Below are 23,335 nucleotides of genomic sequence, written 5' to 3'. Positions count from 1 at the left end.
ATGAATAGTAAAGACATCAAAACTATGAAATAACACATATGGAATCATGTAGTAACCAAAAATGTGTTAAACAAATCTAAATATATTAAACATTTGAGATTCTTCAAAGTAGCCACCCTTTGCCTTGATGACAGCTTCATACACTCTTGGCATTCTCTCAACCAGCTTCACCTGGAATGCTTTTCCAACAGTTTTGAAGGAGTTCTCACATATCGGGCGGCAGGTAGCCTAGTGGTTAGAGCGTTGGACTTGTAACCAAAAGTTTGCAAGATCAAAACCCTGAGCTGACAAGGTAAAAATCTGTCGTTCTGCCCCTGAAAAAGTCAGTTAACCCACTGTTCCTAGGCCATCATTGAAAATAAGAATTTGTTCTTAACTAACTTGCCTAGTAAAATAAAAATAAAAACATATGCTGAGCACTTGTTAGCTGCTTTTCCTTCACTCTGCAGTCCAACTCATCCCAATCCATCTCAGGTTGAGGTCGGGTGATTGTGCAGGCCAGGTCATCTGATGCAGCACTCCATGACTCTCCTTCTTGGTCAAATAGCCCTTATGTAACATCTACTTCCAACTCACACTCTGAAACATGTAGATCCCCTTAACGCAGCTCACTTTCCAGACTACTTTCCAGCTCACACTCTCAAACACATAGATCCCCTGAACGAGGCTCACTCTCCAGATCCCAATCACCTGAATTCTGATCACCTGTTCACACACCTGTATGTCATTTACACAAACTATTTAGTTCAGTTCTTTGCACCCCATCACTGTGAGGTATTGTTTGTTTTGATACACATTTCTATTTGGAGCTCTGTTTTTTCCTGTATTAGTCCTCCTTTGTATCATAGTTTTGGCCACCCTCACTAACGATGCCTTTTTGCCCATTCCCTGCCTGTACTTTTGCCTATCGGATATCCTGTCATCAACCTCTTGTCTGATCTCCCAGACTACGTTACTAGCCTTTTCCCTGCCTGTACAGTTGCCATTTTGAACCCCCTGTGTGTGACCTTCTGCCTGCCCCTGGACCCAGCTACCTGCCTCCTTCTGTGGTCCTTTACAAGTGAACACCTTCTGCGCTCTGTGCTTGAAACCAGCTTTCTGTCTCCCATCGTATTCATTACACAGCATGGAGGTGTTGGGTCATTGTCCTGTTGAAAAACAAATGATAGTGTCACGACTTCCGCCGAAGTCGGTTCCTCTCCTTGTTCGGGGCGGCGTTCGGCGGTCGACGTCACCGGTCTTTTAGCCATCGCCGATCCACCTTTCATTTTCCATTTGTTTTGTCTTGTTTTCCCACACACCTAGTTTACATTCCCTCATTACTTGTCATGTATTTAACCCTCTGTTCCCCCCATGTCTGTGTGTGAAATTGTTTGTTGTATAGTGCTGACTGGTTCGCGACGGGTTATTTTGTACCCATATTTTGTTGTTCTGGGTGCCGTTGGTTTTGCTTATTAAACTGCTCCGGTTATTACCCAGTTCTGCTCTCCTGCGCCTGACTTCCCTGCAGCCAGTCACGCACCCCTTACAGATAGTCCCACTAAGCGCAAACCAGATGGGATGGCGTATCGCTGCAGAATGCTGTGGTAGCCATGCTGGTTAAGTGTGCCTTCAATTCTAAATAAATCACTGACCGTGTTACAAGCATAGCACCCCCACACCATCACACCTCCTCTTCCATGCTTCACGGTGGGAACCACACATGCGAAGATCATCCGTTCACCTACTCTGGCGGTCCTCATGAGAGCCAGTTTCATCATAGCGCTTGATGGTTTTTGCGACTGCACTTGAAGAAACTTTCAAAGTTCTTGAAATTTTCCAGATTGACTGACCTTCATGTCTTAAAGTAATGATGGACTGTCCTTTCTCTTTGCTTATTTGAGCTGTTCTTGCCATAATATGGACTTGGTCTTTTACCAAATAGGGGTGGTATACAGAAGATAGCCCTACCTTGTCACAACACAACTGATTGGCTCAGACGCATTAAGAAGGAAATAAATTACACAAATTAACTTTTAACAAGGCACACCTGTTAATTGAAATGCCTTCCAGGTGACTACCTCATGAAGCTGGTTGAGAGAATGCCAAGAGTGTGCAAAGCTGTCATCAAGGCAAAGTGTGGCTACTTTGAAAAATCTCAAATATAAAATATATTTTGATTTGTTTAACACTTTTCTGGTTACTAGATGATTTCATATGTGTTATTTCATAGTTTTGATGACTTCACTATTATTCTACAATATAGAAAATAGTAAAAAAATTATGAAAAACCCTGGAATGAGTAGGTGTGTTCCAACTTTTGAATGGTACTGTATGTATTGCAGTGTGAAGGTAAAAAGCTCAACAACACATGGTTACTGCTGGGTGTATGGAGTGAGTCAGAGCTTGGATAGTTCCCAGAGCAGGGCTGATACTTCAATAGAGGTGTGTGGGTGGAGCCTGCCCTCTCTCGTTTCTCTCTTTTCTCCCTCTCGTTTTTCCATCTTTCTCTCACTCCCTCTGTCTCTTCTCTGTCCATCTCTTACCCTTTCTCTCTGTCTCTTCTCTGTCCATCTCTTACCCTTTCTCTCTGTCTCTTCTCTGTCCATCTCTTACCCTTTCTCTCTGTCTCTTCTCTGTCCATCTCTTACCCTTTCTCTCTGTCTCTTCTCTGTCCATCTCTTACCCTTTCTCTCTGTCTCTTCTCAGTCCATCTCTTACCCTTTCTCTCTGTCTCTTCTCTGTCCATCTCTTACCCTTTCTCTCTGTCCATCTCTTACCCTTTCTCTCTGTCCATCTCTTACCCTTTCTCTCTGTCTCTTCTCTGTCCATCTCTTACCCTTTCTCTCTGTCTCTTCTCTGTCCATCTCTTACCCTTTCTCTCTGTCTCTTCTCTGTCCATCTCTTACCCTTTCTCTCTGTCTCTTCTCTTTCCATCTCCCACCCTTTCTCTCTGTCTCTTCTCTTTCCATCTCTCACTTTCGCTCTGTCATCTCTTTCCATCTTCCACACTTTCTCTCTGTCTCTTCTCTTTCCATCTCTCACTTTCGCTCTGTCATCTCTTTCCATCTTCCACACTTTCTCTCTGTCTCTTCTCTTTCCATCTCCCACCCTTTCTCTCTGTCTCTTCTCTTTCCATCTTCCACACTTTCTTCCTCTCTATGTCTCTTCTCTTTACTTCTCCCATCATCTCTATGTCTCTTCTCTTTCCTTCTCCCACCCTTTCTCTCTGTCTCTGCTCTTTCCATCTCTCATTTTCGCTCTGTCATCTCTTTCCATCTTCCACACTTTCTTTCTCTCTGTCTCTTCTCTTTCCTTCTCCCATCCTCTCTATGTCTCTTCTCTTTCCTTCTCCCACCCTCTCCATGTCTCTTCTCTTTCCTTCTCCCACCCTCTCTCTTTCGCTCCCTCTGTGTGTCTTTGCTCTTGCTATATTCTCTCTCGCCCTCTCTCATGCGTCACCCTCTCACGAGCCCTCAATCTAAATCAACACCACAAACACATAACAAGCTCTCTAACTTCACTTCCAGGCAGCCACTCCTCTCACAACATTCCTCTGGAGCGGAGGCTCTGCAAGCATCTGTAGTGACAGTCTCAGAAGAAAATTAGGAACACAGTCATCTTCCTCTCCTCTCAGGATACGTTCAGTCTCTCTCTCTCTCTCGGTCATGTTTTTGACCGCCGCAGGGTTACAGAGTAGCTTATTGTGTGGCACTTTGCTTCCATAGAAAATATATATGAGGAGGTTATAGTGCCTAATAAAAAAACATCACAACAGTTTTCCGTGGAAAACATCAAAAGGTCTCTAGCCACCGCCTGGGCTGCGTTCCAAATGGCAGCCTATTCTCTATCGAAGTAGTGCACTAAATAGGGTGCCATTTGGAACAGTGGCCTGTGGGCTCAGGGAAGTTAAACATACAGTTGAGTCAGAAGTCAGAAGTTTACATACACTTAGGTTGGAATCATTAAACCTCGTTTTTCAACCACTCCACAAGTTTTTTGTTAACAAACTATAGTTTTGGCAAGTCGGTTAGGACATCTACTTTGTGCATGACACAAGTAATTTTTCCAACAATTGTTTACAGACAGATTATTTCACTTATAATTCACTGTATCACAATTCCAGTGGGTCAGAAGTTTACATACACTAAGTTGACTGTGCCTTTGAACAACTTGAAAAATGTCAGAAAATTATGTCATGGCTTTAGAAGCTTCTGATAGGCTAATTAACATAATTTGAGTCAATTGGAGGTGTACCTGTGGATGTATTTCAAGGCCTACCTTCAAACTCAGTGCCTCTTTGCTTGACATCATGGGAAAATGAAAAGAAATCAGCCAAGACCTCAGAAAAAAAATTGTAGACCTCCACAAGTCTGGTTCATCCTTGGGAGCAATTTTCAAATGCCTGAAGGTACCACGTTCATCTGTACAAACAATAGTATGCAAGTATAAACACCATGGGACCACGCAGCCATCATACCACTCAGGAAGGAGACACGTTCTGTCTTCTAGAGGTGAACGTACTTTGGTGCGAAAAGTGGAAATCAATCCCAGAAGAACAGCAAAGGGCCTTGTGAAGATGCTGGAGGAAACAGGTACAAAAGTATCTATATCCACAGTAAAACGAGTCTTATATCGACATAACCTGAAAGGCCGCTCAGCAAGGAAGAAGCCACTGCTCCAAAACCGCCATAAAAAAGCCAGACTACGGTTTGCAACTGTACATGGGGACAAAGATGGTACTTTTTGGAGAAAAGTCCTCTGGTCTGATGAAACAAAAATAGAACTGTTTGGCCATAATGACCATCATTATGTTTGGAGGAAAAAGGGGGAGGCTTGCAAGCCGAAGAACATCATCCCAACTGTGAAGCACGGGGGTGGCAGCATCATGTTGTGGGGGTGCTTTGCTGCAGGAGGGAATGGTGAACTTCACAAAATAGATGGTATCATGAAGAAAGGAATATTATGTGGATATATTGAAGCAACATCTCAAGACATCAGTCAGGAAGTTAAAGCTTGGTCGCAAACGGGTCTTCCAAATGGACAATGACCCCAAGCATACTTACAAAGTTGTGGCAAAATAGCTTAAGGACAACAAAATCAAGGTTTTGGAGGGGCCATCACAAAGCCCTGACCTCAATCCCATACAAAATTTGTGGGCAGAACTGAAAAAGTGTGCGCGAGCAAGGAGGCCTACAAACCTGACTCAGTTACACCAGCTCGGTCAGGAGGAATGGGCCAAAATTCCCCCAACATATTGTGGGAAGCTTGTGGAAGGCTACCCGAAACGTTTGACCCAAGTTAAACAATTTAAAGGCAATGCTACCAAATACTAATTGAGTGTATGTTAACTTCTGACCCACTAGGAATGTGATGAAAGAAATAAAAGCTGAAATAAATCATTCTCTCTATTATTATTCTGACATTTCACATTCTTAAAATAAAGTGTTGATTCTAACTGACCTAAGACAGGGAATTGTTACTAGGATTAAATGGCAGGAATTGTGAAAAACTGAGTGGAAATGTATTTGGCTAAGGTGTATGTAAACTTCCGACTTCAACTGTATTTTCTGCTGCTCTATACAATGACGCAGAATGTTTCACAGCTTTTTACAATGCTGTCTGCGTGGGAGTTCAACCAACAACTCAACTACACTCTGTTGAGTTAATGAACTTACTACTCCCTCCACACACACACACACACACACACACACACACACACACACACACACACACACACACACACACACACACACACACACACACACACACACACACACACACACACACACACACACACACACACACACACACACACACACACACACACACACTTGCAACTTGGCCCATTCACTGTCAATCAGTGGCAGGCTGTAACATCCCTGAGAGCTGAGGCTCTCTCCATTTGGGCTCCCAAGTGGCGCAGCGGTCTAAGGCACTGCATTTCAATGCTAGAGGCGTCACTACAGACCCTGGTTCGAATCCAGGCTGTATCACAACCGGCCGTGATTGGGAGTCCCATGGGGCAGAGCACAATTGGCCCAGTGTCATCCGTGTTAGGGTTTGGTCGGGGTAGGCCGTCATTGTAAATACAAATTTGTTCTTAACTATAAATCCCACGTGGTAAGAGTAAACTGAAATTGTTGAGGTGGTTAATTTTCACTTGATCAAAAAGAGTAAACCCACCATGGTGTTGTACTGTGAGTGTTGTTAATCCCACAATACAGTACACCAATTTTAATAAATCACCTCTTTCAGGTCTGCAGTCTGCAGACTGTCCACATCTGAGTGGTTAGATACATTATTGGTACAACAACCCCAGCTTCCAGTATCCTGTGTGTGTGTGTGTGTGTGTGTGTGTGTGTGTGTGTGTGTGTGTGTGTGTTGCGCAGCTATCAGTGTCACATATCCATATCCACCTACCAAGGGAGCAATAAAAATACAGAATGACAACCATTAAGTACCGCATAACTGCACAAAGCAATACACTCCTAATGAATGAATAAACTGCTAGGAGATATGTGGGGGTTGAGAGAGAGATGGAGAAAACCTTGTATGGAATGTAATGTAAAATGTAAAACCAAAATGTATTCCAGTTTAACCCTAATCTCGGAACTCAGAACCAAATTTTGCGTGCTAACGAACAGACAACTTTAAACCCTTATATCTGATCATGCAGTGGCGTGTATTCAGGGATAACCAAGAGAAGCCAGGATTTATAAAATAATTTCTCTCTCGTCTCTCTGTTTTCCTACTTTTCTGTCAATTCACAAGTGGCTGAATCTCACCGGAGAAATACTGCGCACGAGGGAAACAGCTGTTCAAACTGACATGATTGTTTAGTAGCTAGCTTGTTAAATCATTTACATTTACATTTACATTTAAGTCATTTAGCAGACGCTCTTATCCAGAGCGACTTACAAATTGGTGCATTCACCTTATGATATCCAGTGGAACAACCACTTTACAATAGTGCATTACTTTATCCTATCCTAGGTATTCCTTAAAGAGGTGGGGTTTCAGGTGTCTCCGGAAGGTGGTGATTGACTCCGCTGACCTGGCGTCGTGAGGGAGTTTGTTCCACCATTGGGGTGCCAGAGCAGCGAACAGTTTTGACTGGGCTGAGCGGGAACTGTACTTCCTCAGAGGTAGGGAGGCGAGCAGGCCAGAGGTGGATGAACGCAGTGCCCTTGTTTGGGGGTAGGGCCTGATCAGAGCCTGAAGGTACGGAGGTGCCGTTCCCCTCACAGCTCCGTAGGCAAGCACCATGGTCTTGTAGCGGATGCGAGCTTCAACTGGAAGCCAGTGGAGAGAGCGGAGGAGCGGGGTGACGTGAGAGAACTTGGGAAGGTTGAACACCAGACAGGCTGCGGCGTTCTGGATGAGTTGTAGGGGTTTAATGGCACTGGCAGGGAGCCCAGCCAACAGCGAGTTGCAGTAATCCAGACGGGAGATGACAAGTGCCTGGATTAGGACCTGCGCCGCTTCCTGTGTGAGGCAGGGTCGTACTCTGCGAATGTTGTAGAGCATGAACCTACAGGAACGGGTCACCGCCTTAGTAAATCATCCCTTTACTAAGCCATTCTCTGTACAGGCCAATGATAATGACGGCGATTCTGATCTAACCATAAATTAATATACTGTGCCACAGGCCTGATGAGCGAAGTTCAACGTAGTCTAATTAGTTAGTTAACTAACTTAGCTGATTCATTTTTGCCCATGCGAGGATGCATTTTAGCTAGGTAGCCTATGAAAACAAAAAGTAAAAGTGTACTGCATGGTAGAGTCATAGACCGTTTTGACAACATGAAAGAGAGGATGGCATTGGCATTCAACTAGTCTACAAGTAGGGGGCCAATGTTTTTCTTTCTTGCACACACACACACAGAAATCAGTACCATGGGCAGCCATATGATATTTAGCAAATTGATTGGACAAAATTGTTTTTGGTATCTTTAAGTTTGTTTTCAGTGTATTAAACTAAGCATATAGAGCCTTGTTGATTTGATGTTTAAATGTTTAAGTTGAAATGGTGCTGGAATAGCGGAGGCAGTGGTCCTGTTGTCTTTGTGCTGACTTGCAGTAACTCTGTGGTTCTAAATCAGTAGTTGTTTAGTAAACGGTCTAAAACATAAATTTGCTTGAACATGCTGCAGGTCATATAACTGTTTGTTATGTGCAATATTTGCTTTGTGGACTTCACCGGACAGATGTTGCTCTCCAGTTTTGTGATGAAACAAACATGTGTAGTTGAATTTATTCCGCCACTGTGGACTGTCTTTGTTGTCACAGGCTCAGGGCTTCACTGCATATCACGGTGGTGCCTGAATGAATGGGTTAAAGAGCAAATAACGCAAATATCACAACGTGGGCTGTAATATGTTTTTTTATTGGCTTGGCTTCCCCAGTGATTTTACCCATGCACCGCTACTGTGATCATGATTGTGTGGTGATCAATGAATGTCAGACAACACTATCAAATCCACTCCAGTGACGGTTTAGACCTCGCTCTCTACTGTGTGGTTCTGTCCAGGACCTTCAGCATGTCAAACTGCATGCTGCGATTTGCCTACCTCAGTAAAAAGCCTAGCTGCTATGGACGGTCGTGGGCGGCGAATCGAGAAGCTGCCCACTGCAGCTAACAACTCTGTTTCCACGACAACGTCAAGACTCAGTCTCCATGGCGACCAATAACAGCCAGTGTCGTAGCAGTAAAGGGTCTTTATAGAGAGAGCCTAGGGCTGTGTCCCAAATGGTACCCTATGTATTTTATAGTGCACTTCTGACCACAGGGTACCATTTGGGGAGCAACCAAAGACCCTGACAGAAATGTCCTTCCTTCCTAACCATCAATAGGATTTGATTGAATGATGCCAGCCATACAAAAGGACAAGCTAGATTCTGTCATTCTGACCCTCCTGGCCATGTCTCCTTTACCTTAACCCACAAACAATGAAAACAATAGATAGTTTAATTTACCAACCATATAGGCCTGCTTTGTGAGACCACACAAAGGATAACATTATACCTGGGATCTTTACTTAACCACCATAGCCCACATAATGAACAAAGACAGACTTAGAGAGGGATGGAGTGAGAGAGGAGACAATAGAGGAAGAATGAAAAGAATGGCAGAGAGAACGAGCCAGAGAAAGAAAAACTACACTTATGTCTGTAACCATTTGGAAGCCAGAGTAGCGCTCTCCTCTTCACCCTGTGGGAGACAATACCCTCAACCAGCGAGGTGAAACAACCAGAGCTAAATACGGTAAAACTGAGCAGCCAATTCCCAATCACCCACACTGCTTTGTTTTCGTGAAATTTCAGGATTTTTTGGGGACTAAAAATGTTTGACCATTAAAAAAATTATTATAATAATTTTCCCTAACACTAACCTTAAACCCTGATGTAATACATACTCAGGGAGGACAAGGTGTAGATTCACGCGCAGAGCGCGGCAGATGTTTATTAAGCCTTCACAGAAGGCAGGAATCGTGGTCACAGGCAGGCAAAAACAAACAATACCTCACAACCATACAAACAGAAAGAACTGAACTAAATAGGGAGCTGATGAGAAACGAACACAGGTGAAATCAATGACCAAAAATAAAAGACAGGGCTACGTTCCAGAACACAAAGAAACAGGGCTACGCTCAAGAACACAAATAAAAAACACAAGGTTAATTAAGAAAAGAAAAGCAGAACCATCCACCTCCAGGGTGACAGGAAGGGTCGGATCAGGTTGGCGAAGGACAGGAGCTGACGTGAAGAGGCGTTTCAAGTTGTTGAACGCAGTCAGGGCGGTATCGGTCCATTGAAGGGTCCGGTCTTTTGGTAAGGGCAGCAGCAGAACTGAAGTGCCGAATGAACCAGCGATGGTAGTTGGAGAACCCAATGAAACGTTGGAGTTCCTTAACGGTGGTGGGTTTGGGCCAGTTACCGACGGCGGTGACTTTGTTCTCATCCATGCAGACCCCTCCAGGTGTCAGTACGAAGCTTACATGGAAGGCGCTCTTTTCTTCTTTAAAGGTTATGGTCAAGGAGTCGTTGAAGAACCTTTTGCACATGCTGTATGTGTTCCTTCAGGGAGTAAATCAGGATGTCATCAATGTAGATGATGAGAAAGTGGTTGATCATATCCTGGAAAACCTTATTCATAAAGGATTGGAAGACGGCGGGGGCATTCGTTAAGGCCGTAGGGCAAGAACAGGTATTTGTAGTGCCCTCGAGCAGTGATAAAGGCCGTCTTCCATTTGTCGCCTTCACGTATACGGACAAGGTTATATGCACTTCGCAGGTCGAGTTTAGTATAGATGTTGGCGCAGCTCACTTGTTTAAGGGTCACGGGGATCAGAGGAAGAGGGAAACGGTTCTTGACCGTGATGTCATTCAGGGAACGATAATCAATACATGGACGGAGACCAACGTTCTTTTTTCCAAACGAAGAAGAAGCTGGACGCAGCCGGGGAAGAAGGACGAATGAAACCGTTTGAGTGATTCATCAATGTAGTTCTCCATTGCCTCATTTTCCGGGATAGATAGAGGGTAAACACTGCCCGTCGGTGGGGACACTCCAGGGAGTAAGTCTATAGCACAGTCTCCTTGGCGATGTGGTGGCAAAGTGGAGGCCTTGACTTTGCTGTACTGGGTGATTTCAGATGGTATGGTGGGTGGCACTGCAGAGGCAGAGTCCTCAATGGTGGTGGCTCTGCAGGGTAGGCTGAGACAACTGGAGAAGCAGGTAGAAAACCAAGACAGTAGTTCTTCCTGGTTGCCATGAGATGGCGGGGTCATGAGGACAAAGCCAGGGGTGTCCGAGGATGAGTGGCTGTTTGGGGATGAGAGTTCCATCAGTTGAATGGTTTCGGTGTGGAAGACTCCAACCTGGAGGGTGACGCTCTGTGTCAGGTTCGTAATGAAACCTGTGCACAATGGCTGCCTGTCCAGGGTGTTAATCCTTAAGGGAGGGGTGACAGGTGTTAGATCAATGTCAAGCTCTTGTACTAGCTGGTAATCGATACAATTACCTGCTGCCCCCGAATCCATCAAGCTCTCTACGTACTTGGTAAGCCCCTTCACGGTTATCAATACTGGGACGGAGAATTGCTTCTGGGAGATATTTAGAAATAAGGACACGCCTACCTGCATGGCAGCGGAGGGACCCTTCTCATCTCTCCGTGGGGGGCGAAGAGGGCAATGGCTGAGTAGATGATCTTTCCCTCCACAGTTTAGGCAGAGCCCTTCTTGTATCCGCCTTTGACGTTCGATACACGGGAGAGGAGCATGGCCCAACTGCATGGGCTCTGGAAGACTCGGACGGGATCATGGAAAGAGAAGGTTTCGGGTTCCTGGGTGGCAGAGTTCTTTGGCGGTCGACGATGTGGTCAATGGAGATGGACATGAATGTATTGATTTAAATCCTGAAGGTCACCTCTACAGGCCAGCTCCACCTGAAGTTCCCTGTTGAGCCCTCTTTGGTAGACGGTAAGTAGAGCAGCCTCATTCCATCCACTCGTTGCAGCCATGGTGTGGAACTTGAGGACATACTCGGCAGCTGAATTGCGTCCTTGTTGAAGTTCTATGAGGAGGTCTCCTATAGGACGACCGGAGGGAGAGTGATCGAATACCTCTTTGAAGAGGGTGTGGAAATGGGTCTCGGATCCGAGTTCTGTGCTGTTGGCAGTCCATATGGTGGTGGCCCAATCCAGGGCTTTGCCTGTGAGTAGAGACAACAACGGTGAACCGTCATACTTTCCAGGCATTGGTATGAATGAAGGAGGGCTATGGGTTATGATACCGGCCATCGGAGGAGTAGGGATAGGCTGGCGGAGAAGATGGCAGATTTCCTCTTGCTGGGTTAGGCGTCGCTGTAGCTCCGCTGAATTTTTAGGTGAGGTATTCTGTAATGCAGACTCAGAGAGAACAAGGTGTAGATTCACACGCAGAGTGTGGCAGATGTTTATTAAACCTTCGCAGAAGGCAGGAATCGTGGTTGCAGAAAATGGTCAAACACAGGTAGGCAGTCAAAAACAAACAATACCTCATAACCATACAAACAGAAAGAACTGAACTAAATAGGGAGCTGATGAGACCAGGAGAGAAACGAACACGTGTGAAATCAATGAACAAAAATGAAAGACAGGGCTACGTTCCAGAACACAAAGAAACAGGGCTACGTTCAAGAACACAAAGAAAAAGAACACAAAGTTAACTAAGAAAAGAAAAGCAGAACCTTACACCCGAACCTAACCATTAAACTTAAAATAGCATTTAAATAAATCCAGGAAATGAAAAAAGTCCTGACTTTTCAAAAAAGTTATTATTTTCCTACCTTGTCAGAACATGTGCATGAATAGTTAGGACATTGGGGTCCTGATAAGGTAGGAAAACAAGTACACACACACCACAGCCAATCCATCAGAATAATACAAAATGTCTTTACCAGGAGAGAATATAGTCATAAGGGGTCCATTTTGATAAACTCCACAGTAAGGCTTTTAAACATTCTAACAGGAGTCCCCATGGGTAAATGGTGATTTTGGGTCTGGGGGCCTCCTTGTTCTTCAAGGAAGAGGAAACGAGTACACAGGGTTTCTGGGACAGGAAACCACCTCTAAAGGGAGTCTCTTTTCACCAGGTCAACATGATTCCCATCCCACCTCTCCAGATCTAAATAAGCTTTCATCTGCTTTCTCCTCGTCACCAGGGCATGGCTCTTATCCCATCCCACCCCTCCAGATCTAAATAAGCTTTCCTCTGCTTTCTCCTCGTCACCAGGGCATGGCTCTTATCCCATCACACCCCTCCAGATCTAAATAAGCTTTCCTCTGCTTTCTCCTCGTCACCAGGGCATGGCTCTTATCCCATCCCACCCCTCCAGATCTAAATAAGCTTTCCTCTGCTTTCTCCTCGTCACCAGGGCATGGCTCTTATCCCATCCCACCCCTCCAGATCTAAATAAGCTTTCCTCTGCTTTCTCCTCGTCACCAGGGCATGGCTCTTATCCCATCCCACCCCTCCAGATCTAAATAAGCTTTCCTCTGCTTTCTCCTCGTCACCAGGGCATGGCTCTTATCACATCCCACCCCTCCAGATCTAAATAAGCTTTCCTCTGCTTTCTCCTCGTCACCAGGGCATGGCTCTTATCCCATCCCACCCCTCCAGATCTAAGCTTAACTTTACCTCTGCTTTGTCACAGCAGCTGCTCAAATCAAATCAAATTACATTTTATTGGTCACATACAAATGGTTAGCAGATGTTATTGCGAGTGTAGCGAAATGCTTGTGCTCCTAGTTCCGACAATGCAGCAATATCTAGCAAGTAATATATAACAATTCCACAACAAATACCTAATACACACAAATCTAAGTAAAGGAATTGAATAAGAATATATAAATATATGGATGAGCAATGTCAGAGCGGCATAGGCTAAGATGCAATAGATAGTATAGAATACAGTATATACATATTTGCAGAAAAACAACCACACACACTTGCGGTTGAGTTGCATTTCCAAGGATATCCCTAATATGCATTGTCAGCACTGCCACTGACTATATATAGACAGCTAGCCGTCAGGATACATACACTTTTAGTTGATTTCTTTCTCAAGGACTTTTCCTCCCTCCCTCTGCTACTGCTCTGTTCCTCAGCTGAAAACCAGATAACCACATAAACACATGTGCTGTGTGTGTGTGTGTGTGTGTGTGTGTGTGTGTGTGTGTGTGTGTGTGTGTGTGTGTGTGTGTGTGTGTGTGTGTGTGTGTGTGTGTGTGTGTGTGTGTGTGTGTGTGTGTGTGTGTGTGTGCGTGCATATGTGTGTGCGTGCATGTGTTCAGTTGAAAACAAGAGAAAACCACACATGTGCTGTGGTCAGGCACCACAAAACACAGAGAACACAGCAACAGAACAGCCAGTGTCTGCATTGACAGTCAGGGAATAGGCCTGCGTCCCAAACAGCACCCGATTCCATATGTAGCGCCCTAATTCTGACCAGAGCCTTATGCCATTTGGGACGCAATCAGATAATGGATGTATGAGGATGACTACAAGAAAGCCATTGGCAGTTCGTATTTCAGTGTGTTGCTATATGGACACAATTATCAACACAATAGCCATACTGTATGGTTCCACAGAGAGAAGACCACCATATCAGACCAATTGATACAACACCCCAGCTCCTCTCCTCCCCCACTCGCTCTCAGGGGGACGTACCCCTGTCTCTGAAGTAACACTGTCCTTTCCTCTCTTCCTATATTCCGTCTGTTAATCCTGTCATTTCCTCTTAAAGAGGGGGTTCCTTCTCACATTTAATCACATCTAATCCTGTGGTTTAATCCAGATGATTTCATTACCAGTGCATTGTGTTATGGTTCCTTACCATGGCCTCTCATTGATGGTACAATATGTCTGTAGGGTGTAGTGTGGGGTGGGTTCACCCGAGTGCCTGCAGACAGACAGACTAGACCTTGGTCCTACAATAACAGATGGTAACAGATTAGTATCTATACTGTATCAAAACTAGTGCTACCTAACCAGACTACCCAGTACCCATCCCCTAACCATGACACTGCTAACCCATGTAGGGATGGGAGCCGAGGGACACCAGTCTAAAATAAACACAATGATGGGACTTGGGCTATAATTCTGAATATGTATGTGTCCCAAATGGCACCCTACTCCCTATATAGTGCACTAATTTTGACGAGAGGGGACACACTTAGAGTGAAAAGGGGGGTTTGGGGTGCATATACAGTATATGTTACACTCACAATCAAAATGAATGGAAAAGATAAGCACCATTTTAATTGACATATTTACAGTGCTTATCTTTGCCATTCATTTTGGGTTGGTATGATTACTGTGACTGACTGAGTGATGGAGCCTAGAGACAAGTGATTTTGGTCCATAAAGCAACATGGCTGTTTTTAAAATCCCAATGACATGGAGAATAAAGTGTGCATGCATGCAAGCATCCACACAGTCTGGGGAACCAGCAGACACTCTAATCCAGAGCAATTTAGTGGATTTGAACCAGTGACCTTTTGGTTACTGGCCCAACACTCTTAACCACCTGCCACCCAAAGGTCAGGGTTCGTTGTTTGTCCATTAGTTTGTATCATAAGATGAACACAGCGCTCTCTTCACACCTACCCGCTGCCTGTGTAATAATGTGTTGTAGCCAGTCATTCTGTTGTAATGGTTCTGTAATGAGGTGACCAGGGCATAGCAGCACAGGAGAATGAGGGGCTCTGGACAAAAAACAAGAGGGATTTCAAGACACACACCAACCCTGACATCATTGTCACCTTATGTGACCTCCTCTCTCACACACTATGGCCACTAGGACCCAGGGAGGGAAGGGAACCACGATTATATCTCCATTATATTCAGAGTACAGTATCGGAGCAATGACTTTGTCTACATCCAAAACGGCACCCAATTCCCCATCTAGTGCATTCATTTTGACCAGGGACCGATGGGGGATAGCATGCCTCTTGGGACGCGGCCTATAAGGCCTATCAAACTCCCTCAAGTATATTTGGGGTTTGGAAAGTCCAAAGTGAACAAAACCAGGATTACAAAACCATGCCATTTACTACCCATTATGTTACAGTCCATGTAATACACGTAACATCAAATTAATTCGAAAATCAATAAACCTTTCATACAAGAACCGTGGAGAATAAAGATATTTGAAGTTAAAAATAAGATACGGTGTGTAATGTGATCAAAGACAGTTTAATGCTGTTATTAATTCTATTCCCATGGAGCATCAACAAGTTAGAATAGAGAATATAAAATAGATGATTGATGACTGTTCTACAGTTGGCAGTAGTTCTCAAGGGGACTGAAGAGACAACACACACACTCATCAAACATCAAAAAGAGCTCAACGTTCAACACATTAGAAAATCCACTGAATCTGTCAAGCAGTGTTTTGGGAACAGTAGCTATACGCTCAGGGTGCATCCCAAATGGTACAATATTCCCATAGGGCCCTGGTAAAAAGTAGTGCACTACAAAGAGAATAAGGTGGTATTTGGAACACAGGCCCAGTCTCTACTCTCTCAGATTAAATGCTTTGAGAATCACAGGAGATGTGGGAGTTGGAGGGCTCTGTGACAGCTTTTGGCCTGAGGGCTTCACACCAGACTATTGTTCCATCAAGACCAGAAAACTATCAAGGATAACACACACAAGGCCAGGCACACACACACACGAATGCTGCAAAAACATAAAGATATAAACTACACTGACAGTCGTAGTTTAGTGTGTCCAATTAAATACCAGAGGGCTTTAACTATGTCCAATTAAATACCAGAGGACTTTAACGATGCTACATTAAATACCAGAGGGCTTTAACTATGTCCAATTAAATACCAGAGTGCTTTAACTATGTCCAATTAAATACCAGAGGGCTTTAACTATGTCCAATTAAATACCAGAGGGCTTTAATTATGTCAAATTAAATACCAGAGGGCTTTAACTATGTCCAATTAAATACCAGAGGACTTTAACGATGCTACATTAAATACCAGAGGGCTTTAACTATGTCCAATTAAACACCAGAGTGCTTTAACTATGTCCAATTAAATACCAGAGGACTTTAACGATGCTAAATTAAATACCAGAGGGCTTTAACTATGTCCAATTAAATACCAGAGGGCTTTAACTATGTCCAATTAAATACCAGAGGACTTTAACTATGTCCAATTAAATACCAGAGGACTTTAACGATGCTACATTAAATACCAGAGGGCTTTAACTATGTCCAATTAAATACCAGAGTGCTTTAACTATGTCCAATTAAATACCAGAGGACTTTAACGATGCTAAATTAAATACCAGAGGGCTTTAACTATGTCCAATTAAATACCAGAGTGCTTTAACTATGTCCAATTAAATACCAGAGGACTTTAACGATGCTAAATTAAATACCAGAGGGCTTTAACTATGTCCAATTAAATACCAGAGGGCTTTAACGATGCTACATTAAATACCAGAGGGCTATAACTATGTCCAATTAAATACCAGAGTGCTTTAACTATGTCCAATTAAATACCAGAGTGCTTTAACGATGCTAAATTAAATACCAGAGGACTTTAACGATGCTACATTAAATACCAGAGGGCTTTAACTATGTCCAATTAAATACCAGAGGGCTTTAACTATGTCCAATTAAATACCAGAGGGCTTTAACTATGTCCAATTAAATACCAGAGGGCTTTAACTATGTCCAATTAAATACCAGAGGACTTTAACGATGCTACATTAAATACCAGAGGGCTTTAACTATGTCCAATTAAATACCAGAGGACTTTAACTATGTCCAATTAAATACCAGAGGACTTTAACTATGTCCAATTAAATACCAGAGGACTTTAACTATGTCCAATTAAATACCAGAGGACTTTAACTATGTCCAATTAAATACCAGAGGGCTTTAACTATGTCCAATTAAATACCAGAGGACTTTAACTATGTCCAATTAAATACCAGAGGACTTTAACTATGTCCAATTAAATACCAGAGGACTTTAACTATGTCCAATTAAATACCAGAGGACTTTAACTATGTCCAATTAAATACCAGAGGGCTTTAACTATGTCCAATTAAATACCAGAGGACTTTAACTATGTCCAATTAAATACCAGAGGACTTTAACTATGTCCAATTAAATACCAGAGGACTTTAACTATGTCCAATTAAATACCAGAGGGCTTTAACTATGTCCAATTAAATACCAGAGGGCTTTAACTATGTCCAATTAAATACCAGAGGACTTTAACTATGTCCAATTAAATACCAGAGGACTTTAACTATGTCCAATTAAATACCAGAGAACTTTAACGATGCTACATTAAATACCAGAGGGCTTTAACGATGCTCAAATAAATACCAGAGTGCTTTAACTATGTCCAATTAAATACCAGAGTGCTTTAACTATGTCCAATTAAATACCAGAGGACTTTAACGATGCTAAATTAAATACCAGAGGGCTTTAACTATGTCCAATTAAATACCAGAGGGCTTTAACTATGTCCAATTAAATACCAGAGGACTTTAACGATGCTAAATTAAATACCAGAGGGCTTTAACTATGTCCAATTAAATACCAGAGGGATTTAACTATGTCCAATTAAATACCAGAGGACTTTAACGATGCTCAAATAAATACCAGAGGGCTTTAACGATGCTCAAATAAATACCAGAGGACTTTAACTATGTCCAATTAAATACCAGAGGATTTAACTATGTCCAATTAAATACCAGAGGACTTTAACGATGCTCAAATAAATACCAGAGGGCTTTAACGATGCTCAATTAAATACCAGAGGACTTTAATGATGCTCAAATTAATACCAGAGGGCTTTAACGATGCTCAAATAAATACCAGAGGACTTTAACTATGTCCAATTAAATACCAGAGGGATTTAACTATGTCCAATTAAATACCAGAGGGCTTTAACTATGTCCAATTAAATACCAGAGGACTTTAACGATGCTCAATTAAATACCAGAGGGCTTTAACGATGCTCAATTAAATACCAGAGGACTTTAACTATGTCCAATTAAATACCAGAGGGCTTTAACTATGTCCAATTAAATACCAGAGGACTTTAACGATGCTCAAATAAATACCAGAGGGCTTTAACGATGCTCAATTAAATACCAGAGGGCTTTAACGATGGTCAATTAAATACCAGAGGGCTTTAACGATGTCCAATTAAATACCAGAGGGCTTTAACTATGTCCAATTAAATACCAGAGGACTTTAACTATGTCCAATTAAATACCAGAGGGCTTTAACTATGTCCAATTAAATACCAGAGGACTTTAACTATGTCCAATTAAATACCAGAGGACTTTAACTATGTCCAATTAAATACCAGAGGACTTTAACTATGTCCAATGAAATACCAGAGGACTTTAACTATGTCCAATTAAATACCAGCGGACTTTAACTATGTCCAATGAAATACCAGCGGACTTTAACTATGTCCAATTAAATACCAGAGGGCTTTAACTATGTCCAATTAAATACCAGAGGACTTTAACTATGTCCAATTAAATATCAGAGGACTTTAACTATGTCCAATTAAATACCAGCGGACTTTAACTATGTCCAATTAAATACCAGCGGACTTTAACTATGTCCAATTAATCAATGTGTGTCTTTAACAACAACACTTACATTTAAAGGGTTTCATAGACGGAAAGTCACAAGATGTTTTTTAGAAACCACTATTCATAACATATAGAACATACCACTAGCAGATGCTTTTATCCAAAATGATTTACACTGAGTACAATAATGATGTACATAAACTCTCAGGGATGAGTTAAGGGATGGGGACGGGATCTGCTCTCTTCCTGTACGTCTTTAATCATATGTGACTGAAATATGAATTCCAAATGGCCCCCTGTTCCCTTTATAGTGCACTACCAGAGCCCTGCGAGCCCAGGTCAAAAGTAGGGAATATGATGCCATTTAGAACGCATCCTGACTGATACCAATCATCACCATGGCATCTGTCCCCTGTCTGTATCACCATGAGTGGATGGGTGGGTGGGATCCATCTGTCTCTGTAGGACAGTGAGGAACCATTTCAAAAGGCCCTCTGGCTCTGTAATGATACACTCTTAACCGGCCTACACACACAGGCAGTCAGCGCCCACACACAAGGCTGTCGTGTCCCCTCCAACCATCCCTCCATCCCCTCATCCTCAGACAAATGAAAGACTGTGATACTCCCACTAACGAGAAATGAGGAGGAGAAGAAGGGAGGGAGGCAGAACCGATAGATGAGGTGCTTGTGTGAGAGGTAGAGAGAGAGAGGTGCTTGTGAGTGTGAGAGGTAGAGAGAGAGAGGTGCTTGTGAGTGTGTGTGTGAGAGAGAGAGAGGTGCTTGTGTGAGAGGTAGAGAGAGAGAGGTGCTTGTGTGTGTGTGTGAGAGGGAGAGAGGTGCTTGTGTTTGTGAGAGAGAGAGGTGCTTGTGTGTGTGAGAGAGAGAGAGAGAGAGAGAGAGAGAGAGAGAGAGAGAGAGAGAGAGAGAGAGAGAGAGCGGTGCTTGTGTGAGAGAGAGAGAGAGAGCGGTGCTTGTGTTTGTGAGAGAGAGAGATCCTTGTGTGTGTGGGAGAGAGAGAGATGCTTGTGTGTGTGTGTGTGAGCGAGAGAGAAGTGTGTGTGTGTGTGTGTGTGTGTGTGTGTGTGTGTGTGTGTGTGTGTGTGTGTGTGTGTGTGTGTGTGTGAGAGAGAGAGATGCTTGTGTGTGTGCGTGAGAGAGAGAGGTGCTTGTGTGTGAGAGAGAAGTGCTTGTGTGTGAGAGAGAGAGAGAGCGGTGCTTGTGTGTGTGTGTGCGTGTGAGAGAGAGAGAGATGCTTGTGTGTTTGCGTGAGAGAGGGGGGTGCTTGTGTGTGAGAGAGGGGTGCTTGTGTGTGAGAGAGAGTGAGAGCGGTGCTTGTGTGTGTGTGTGCGTGTGTGTGTGTGTGTGAGAGAGAGAGAGATGCTTGTGTGTTTGCGTGAGAGAGAGAGGTGCTTGTGTGTGAGAGAGGGGTGCTTGTGTGTGAGAGAGAGTGAGAGCGGTGCTTGTGTGTGTGTGTGTGTGTGTGTGTGTGTGTGTGTGTGTGTGTGTGTGTGTGTGTGTGTGTGTGTGTGAGAGAGTGCTTGTAATAATACCAGTATGCTACAGTATGAATCATCACTGTGGTCCCCCTCTGCACCCCCAGGCTCAGCCCACACACTCTGCTGATGCAGTTTCATTCTCTCATTCATAGATACATATCTAGAATCCACAGCTATAGCTTGAATTGTATAACAACATTATACATACAAAAATGAAAGAATGAGACACTCTAACACACACACACACACACACACACACCCACTGACAGTGCAGAGATCAAGTGTCTCTGAGTTCTCTTCATTATTTAGACCCAATTAAGCCATCCAATCTCAACCTTCAACCACCGTCCCTGTGCTTGTTTGTGTGTGTCATGGTCACCCATCCACAACAACATGCATAGCAGGGGACAGCAACAGAAAAAACAACCTTGGTCAAAAAAAGACAGTAAACTCACCAAGAATTATGCTGAAAATGATCTGTTCAAGTATTTCCATGAATAAATAAATAGGTGATCGTGTCTCAATGTAATCAAGCTATGAAATGATTGTTTTTGAAAATAATCTCTTATTGGGCTTAGTTTGGGTCAATTTGCATTATACAAATGATTATAATTATGTCCCGGCCACCCGATCAAAAATCTGCCCGTGGCTGAATTCAGTTGCCTAACCCTGATGTACAGGTTGCCCTCTACCATCTACAGCACTAAGCTAATAATAATATATAACCTGGCCTTCGAGTGTCCGTGAGTGTTTTTCTGCTGCCAGTGCGGTCTCAAGGAAGAGAAACAGACTCAAACAAACATGGGAACGTCGGAATGGAGGTTAAGTATCTTCTACCTCCCACACTAAAGGTCAGGTTCCTTTGTAAAACCTAGTATGTATTAATCAGGGCATTAAATTACATCACTATCTGATTATAGGTGATTTAAAGCTGTGCCAGTCCAGGCGTTCTGGACACATTGCCCCTGGCTACCAAACTCACCTCTAACTAGGCAGCAGAACTACCTCTCTGATGTTGTTGATAGGTTTTATAAGGACACGCCTGCATCTCACATGACACCCTATTCCTTAGTAAACAGTCTTAGAAAAAAATGTGCTATCTAGAACCTAAAGCAGTTCTTCAGCTTTCCCCATAGGAGAACCCTTCAAAGAACCCTTTTTGGTTCCAGGTAGAACCCTTTTGGGTTCCATGTAAAACCATTTCCACAGATGATTCTAAATGGAACCCGTTTGTAATGCATGTCACTATTTGTAGCTGTGTAGTCTGTTTGTTTGTGTTGTTGATCTTGGCTAGATTAATGTTCTGGTCGGTAGCTAGCTAGCACTCACTCACTCACTCACTCACGTGGCTGCTAGCACAGTCATGAAAAGGGGCATGAGGGAAGCCCTACAATATTATGTTTTTATAAGTAGTGAGAACGCTCGGAAGCAGGCAATGTTGAAAAGTAATCTTTAGACATGTTGCACTTTTCTTGAATGTAGATTTGTAATTTACTAAAACAAGCCGACAACGAGAAAATTGTGTTTGAAAATGGTCAAGTTTTTGCTGTGAGCCAATGGGGTAACCTAGGTACCCACAGGTTGTTTTCCCCACAGGCGGGCGGGGACGCGACATTCTAATACCGACTGGGACTATGAGACAGCCGATGAACGCTTTTGGAACCCTTTTTTATAAGAGTGTATAGTAAACTACTTTGGACCAGGGCCCTGTTCCAAAGTAATGCACTAATTAGGGAATATGGTTCCATTTGGGATGCATCCTAAATTGTTGTTGTGAGTCGCTCTAAAACACCACAACCAACCAAGGTCTGCTTGAGTCAACAGCTGAGGAAAATAAGGACAACTTGGATCTCAATATCAAGGCAAACTGAAGGTCCCAGAGACTTCAGCTCTCAGCAGATGAGTCCTGTTCCAGTAATTGAAGCAGAGATCCTCTTGGGGTGACCAAAACTGCTGCCTGCCTGCCTGCCTGCCTGCAGCCACAGAGTTAGGCAGTGTCCCAAATGGCATCCTATTCCTTATATAAGGAGTTACCTATGGGCCCTGGTCAAAAGTATTGCACTATATAGGGAATCGGGTGACATTTGGGACAGGCCCACTGAGTTAGTTGGTGCTAGCAGGGTGGATGGGTGGATAGTGCCAGACTGGCAACTCGGCCCACAGGGCAGGACAGGGAGGGAGCTGTCTGGGCAGCTTAGCCTAAAGAGTGTCAGCTGAGAAGGGCTGTGACTTAGGGTGGTGGTGGTGGGCCAGACGGGTCACACTACACACACACACACCACTCCTACACCCAGGGAAGACAGTACCCATCGCTTCAGACCAGGCAGAGCACTACTAGAGCTGTGAGTAAACCAGAACCTTGGAACCAAGAGCCCAGCGGAACTATAGACCTGTGGCTACTGAATGATGGTGCTACTAGTCTAGTGATGTGATGGCCCTGATTCTCCCTGCAGTAGGGCCTCTCTGTCCACTATTGTATAGGTGAGCTTTAAGACTCAGCTTTGTGAAATAAGGCCTGGAACACAGCCTAGAAGGCACACGCACGGGCCGTCACAAACATCAAGTTACGTCAGAATTTGGCCAGAGTATGTGGGGAGTACAAGCCTTTGGCTGTTGCTCACACACACACCGAGCAGTGTGTGTGTGAGCACACACACACACACACACACACACACACACACACACACACACACACACACACACACACACACACACACACACACACAC

The 23,335-nt window shown here is 43.7% G+C and overlaps 2 protein-coding genes across 8 annotated transcripts in view; both read right to left on the bottom strand.

The window, feature by feature from the left end:
* Positions 1-23,335, bottom strand: part of map2 (microtubule-associated protein 2) — a 125,950-nt gene that overhangs the window by 97,653 nt on the left and 4,962 nt on the right. The gene's annotated exons all lie outside the window — the stretch shown is intronic.
* The window catches only part of LOC139547100 (uncharacterized), a 64,845-nt gene continuing 51,226 nt past the window's right edge, over positions 9,717-23,335 (bottom strand). The window contains 4 exon segments of the mRNA XM_071356147.1: positions 9,717-10,059; positions 10,406-11,069; positions 11,411-11,695; positions 11,777-11,879. Coding sequence (XP_071212248.1) covers positions 9,717-10,059; positions 10,406-11,069; positions 11,411-11,695; positions 11,777-11,879 — 1,395 coding nt within the window.

This window comes from Salvelinus alpinus, chromosome 20, assembly GCF_045679555.1.
Source record: "Salvelinus alpinus chromosome 20, SLU_Salpinus.1, whole genome shotgun sequence".
Taxonomy (NCBI): Eukaryota; Metazoa; Chordata; class Actinopteri; order Salmoniformes; family Salmonidae; genus Salvelinus; species Salvelinus alpinus.
Note: the sequence above shows the minus strand (reverse complement) of the source record. Positions and strands in the feature narration are given on the sequence as shown.